This window comes from Papaver somniferum, chromosome 4, assembly GCF_003573695.1.
Source record: "Papaver somniferum cultivar HN1 chromosome 4, ASM357369v1, whole genome shotgun sequence".
NCBI classification, from domain to species: domain Eukaryota; kingdom Viridiplantae; phylum Streptophyta; class Magnoliopsida; order Ranunculales; family Papaveraceae; genus Papaver; species Papaver somniferum.
In genome coordinates this window covers 36,005,642-36,010,508 of record NC_039361.1, presented here as the reverse complement: position 1 = coordinate 36,010,508, position 4,867 = coordinate 36,005,642, and the positions used below count along the sequence as shown (strand labels likewise).

At 35.5% G+C, this 4,867-nt stretch overlaps 1 protein-coding gene across 1 annotated transcript; it reads right to left on the bottom strand.

The window, feature by feature from the left end:
- Positions 1 to 622: 622 nt before the first annotated feature.
- LOC113272339 lies at positions 623 to 2,147 on the bottom strand. The gene is made up of 4 exons (XM_026522190.1): positions 1,955 to 2,147; positions 1,576 to 1,849; positions 863 to 1,345; positions 623 to 665 (listed from the first exon to the last, which is right to left on the bottom strand). The coding sequence occupies exons 1-4, from the start codon at positions 2,145 to 2,147 to the stop codon at positions 623 to 625; spliced, it is 993 nt and encodes a 330-aa protein (XP_026377975.1).
- Between the last annotated feature and the right edge of the window lie 2,720 nt (positions 2,148 to 4,867).

The following is a 4,867-nucleotide window of genomic DNA, read 5'->3' as shown; positions in this document are numbered from 1 at the left end:
GTCAGCAAATGAGATCAAAATTGGTGGCCAAGACGTTGACAAAAAGCGGATGGTATGAAAAGGTGTGGGATATAGAAAAGGACGAGGAGCATAATCAGTGGCGCAAGACTACAGGAAAGCAACCATTGAAGAGGAAGAAGAGTTTTTAATCTTCATTCAAGATCACTTTCTGAATTTCTTCTAAACATTTTTAATCTTCAGACAAATTTTTTAAATTTCGGTGTCACTTTGTTTATGACTTATCTCTTTTCAAATTTCAGTTTTTATCAATTTGTTTGACTTATCACTACTAAAAGACCTTGAATTAATATTTTTATTAGTTTCAATATTAATGTTACAAGTTTATGACTTATCTCATTCACCAGGCTTTGAAATATTAAGGTGTACTTGATTGTGCACAGTTACTGACAGAGCAGAAAACGTTTAGAAGGTGTACATAATGGTACACATGTACTGACAGATTTTTATACTTGATCAAAAGTATAAAAATTGAAAACATAAAAATATATTACTAAAATTTGTATAGCACGTAGAACTGAAAAACATGAGAATTGAGCATAGGAAAAGTAATTACTAATTATATACAGATCTGAAAACATATAATATTACTGAGCAAAATAGACTAGAAGCATCCATTGTACACCAAGGTGTACATAGTGGTACACCTGTAAAAACAAAGGTAAGAAAAACAGAAGTTTGCAGGAAGGTGTACATAATGGTACACATGTCCTGGCACTAATTATCCACGCCAAAATCAAATTGAAAAGACAGAATCTTTGAACAAATGAAACATAAAAAAAATCCTCAAAGCATGGGGCAGGTAGCTCTGTTATGGTGACCAAGAGTGAAGCACTTTGTGCACATCATTTTCGTCTTTTGCTTCTCATATGCATTCTTGAAGCTCTGTGTTCTTCGTCTACCCGGTGGAGGAACGGGAATAGGAACAATAACCCTATCACTAGGATCATAAGACTGTGGCTTGTCGTAATTGGGGATTGGCAAGATGATCTCCTGGTATGTCCTGTTGTACCATTCGGTGGTGAAGTATGGATCAACAAATGAATAGATGTCTTCTCTAGTAGCTTTAATGGAAGCACAAGCATGCGCACAAGGAAAACCATTCACTCGCCACCTGTGACATGTACAAGTTTTCTGCAATAGATCTACAAAATGAGCCCCGGAAGACCTGACTTCATACAATCTTTCCATGGACTGAACAACAGTCCAAGTACGACCAATGTCGATGTTTTCCTTTAGTAAAGCCTCATATTCAGGAGTGAGCCTAGTGTTGAATGTTTCCAGACCTAGTATCCTTCTCTCAGACATTTTCTCCATAACCTTCAAACTAACATAATAAAAACACAAAACATAAAATCAAAAACATGATCCAGAAGGAATACGGATAAAACATGTGTACATTGTTGTACACATTAAGGAAATCCATGTGTACAATAATGTACACACAGTTGCAGAATCACAGATGAACACGTGTACACGATCTACAGAACAAGAAAATCCATGTATGCAACAATGTAGACATACTTGCATAAATAAAAAACTAAACATAAAACTCACTGTATCGCATCGAGAAGAACAAAAGCAGGAAATTTTTTGAAAGGAAGAACCCAGTTGTTAAAGGACTCGGCAAGAGTTGAAGAGTGAGCACCATATCTGCATACAGGGAAAAACGCATTTGCCCATTTCTGCTTTGGAATAGTCCTGATATAGTTAGCAACATGTCCAGCTCCAATTGCATGCATTCCCCTCAAATCTTCTTCAAAGTTTGATGGTGTGTAAGAGTACGCAGCTTTGTAAAACAAATCAAGAACGGGCTTCGAATTCGCATCACCTGATCCAATGGGGAGATTGCATTTGATGTGGTAAAAGTAATAGCTGTGATTTGAACTAGGAAAATATTTTGGAATGCCCTACAGAAGTCCTTCATGACGATTACTAAGGAAAACAATCGGACGACCATCGACAACATGTTGAAGATTCTCCAGAAAATAAAACCAATTATCTTTGTTTTCAGAAGAAACAATAGCAAAAGCAAATGGGTAAAACTCATTGTTTCCATTGATACATGTAGCATCCATAAGAGTACCCCTGTATCTACCAGTAAGGAAAGTAGCGTCCAAGTAAATCATGGGCCTGAGATACCTATATCTATGCTTGAAAGTACCGTAACAAACGACTATCCTATGAAATCTACTGGTTCCATCCTCAACTTCAAACTTCACATAGCTATCGGGATTAGTTTCTTCAATTGCTTTGACATACCAAGTAAAATCGCTATACGACTTCTCGTCATCGCCATACTGTTCTTCAAATACAGCTTATTTCCCTCTACGGGCATGGTGATACTTAATATTGGACCCATAAGTTTTCTTGAAAAGTGACATGATCTGTCTGGGTTTTAAGCTAGGATCACCCTGTAAATTGTCAACGATCAAATGCTTGACTAACTTGGTTGTCACCGCAGGACTCTTCAACTTCAAACCAACACCACAACTATAAAAAAAAAACTGGAATAAGTAATGTGCACCACAATTTACACCTAATAAGATCTCAAAACCAACACTATGAACATACACACAAACCAAGCAAGAACATGTAATTTAAGAGTACAACAAGTACAGTGCACTACAATGTACACCTAAAACAAATCTACATATATAAGATGCACAATTTACACCTAAAGATAAGTAATGTGGACTAGTATGAAAACCACTAACCTGTGAACGTTAGAATCTTTCAGCATGAACCGAGAAGTATCGACAGCAATTCTAACAGGCCCAAAATGAATCCTCCAAGCACAACCATCTTCTTTGCACTTTGCAGTAAAACGAGTTTTGTCATTTTTAAGAATAGCAATCTTGTGACCAGTAGCCATCTTGTACTTATCGACAGCAATTCTAACAGCTTTAACACCACCCATGAATTCTCTACCAATATCGTCAAATACATAATTACATTCATCGATAATAAGAGGCTTCCCCTTGTCTGCATCATGATCTAACACCCTTACCATCTTAGGACTTTCAATTTCACAAGCAGACTTAGAACAAGAACCAGAACTACTGCTGCAACCAGACTTAGAACCAGAACTTCTGCTACAACTAGACTTAGAACGAGAAGTATGATTCGGAATCATATCCACATGCAAATAGACATCTTCATTATCAATAAGAATCATGAAACCAATTAAGCTTTGCAGTTGTATATCACCTGTCACAAAAACTACTTGAACATTGTCCATATAGATGAAACATATACTCCCAGGAGACAAAGACCTCCAGTGCTTGTATGCTAAATGCTTCAGTTCTTCTATGGTTATTTTAGTATTAACACGAAAAACAGCAAAATGCTCACCATGATTCAAAACAGCATTAATAAACTTGTCAGGCTTATTTCGTACCCCTACATATTACAAAAAAAATGATTATAAACATCCGAAGCATCAATTTCATACAACCTAAAAAGTAAACGGTGTACATGAAAGTACACATTTAAAAAATGCCAAAAACATCAAGTAACAGTAAACCTAGATAAAAATACTCCATCAACTAAGCTCCAGAATCTTACTGGAACAAAAATAGAAGACTAGGATATAGTATCAGTTCGATTTCATATCATGCATCATAAAACTAAAAAAATCAACATCAAGTAACAAAAATCGAATTTATCTAGTATTCACAGTAAATCATCATCATCGCGAGAATCAGAAGCTACTATATAACAAAATATCAACTAAAGATCATACAAATTGATATCATCAACTCGTAAACTAAAAAAAACTAAACATTAGAAACAATACCTGAAAATTAGATTGAATTACAACCAAAAGAAAACTAACCTGAGGTTGAATTCGGCTCCATTAGCAATCAAATCCAATCTAAGCTCTACAAATCTGATAAATCACCTCCGAATTCAAACCTGGAAAGATCTATCTCTCACTCTATGGTTTCTTCAAATCTGAGATTAAGAATTTTCGACTCTAGAACTGGATCGAACGTAATCTGAGTTGAAATATGATGAAGAAATGATTAAATCCTCACTGAAACTGTAAAATCACCTCCCAAATCATCTCAGAGCTGCATCCTGTTTTGAATTCAAGTTTCAGATCCAGAAAATTCGATTTCAAAATCAGGCTTTATATACCATAAATCATTTAAGGGTAATTATGGTATATGGGAAACTCGCAAAATCGAGACTCGTCCGTGAATTTGGACTAACTCGTCCAGGTTTGGACTAATCTATTTTGGGCGGGTTTTTTTTTGGACTAGACTGTACTAGGCTTCTGATGTATGGACTAGAACTTCCAAAGCCCAGTAACTTTGGGACTAAACGTCAATTTCTACAAATAAAAAATCATCTTTAGGTAGAGAATCGAACCTAGCTCAGCTAGGTGTTCACTTAGCATACTGACCACTGAACTACGCGAACACAGTTGCCTTTTTTTTCCCGTTAATCGTATATAGACGGTACTTTATTCCTATTAAAATAAAAACCCTACAGCAAATTGCCTTTTCTCATTTCACTATCTCTTTCCCTCTTCGCCGCCTCCCCCCTTCCTCTCCGTATTCCATTTTGCCTCTTCGCTATTAGGCCTAGATTTTTCTAAGAATTTGTTTATAATCTATTGGTTTTTTTTTAGTTTAATCAGTTGATTAATATTTGTATGATAAAAATCGAATTGGTATTATGGATTTTTTTAATTTAATCACTGTCTCTTTCCCTCTCCGTATATCTCTGTTTTTCTCCTCATGGTTATTTGATTTGAATGGTTTAAAGAATGGGTATTAACTGGATTTTAGACTATAGACTTATTCCATTGTTCATCTTATTTGATAGATTTATGTTCGTT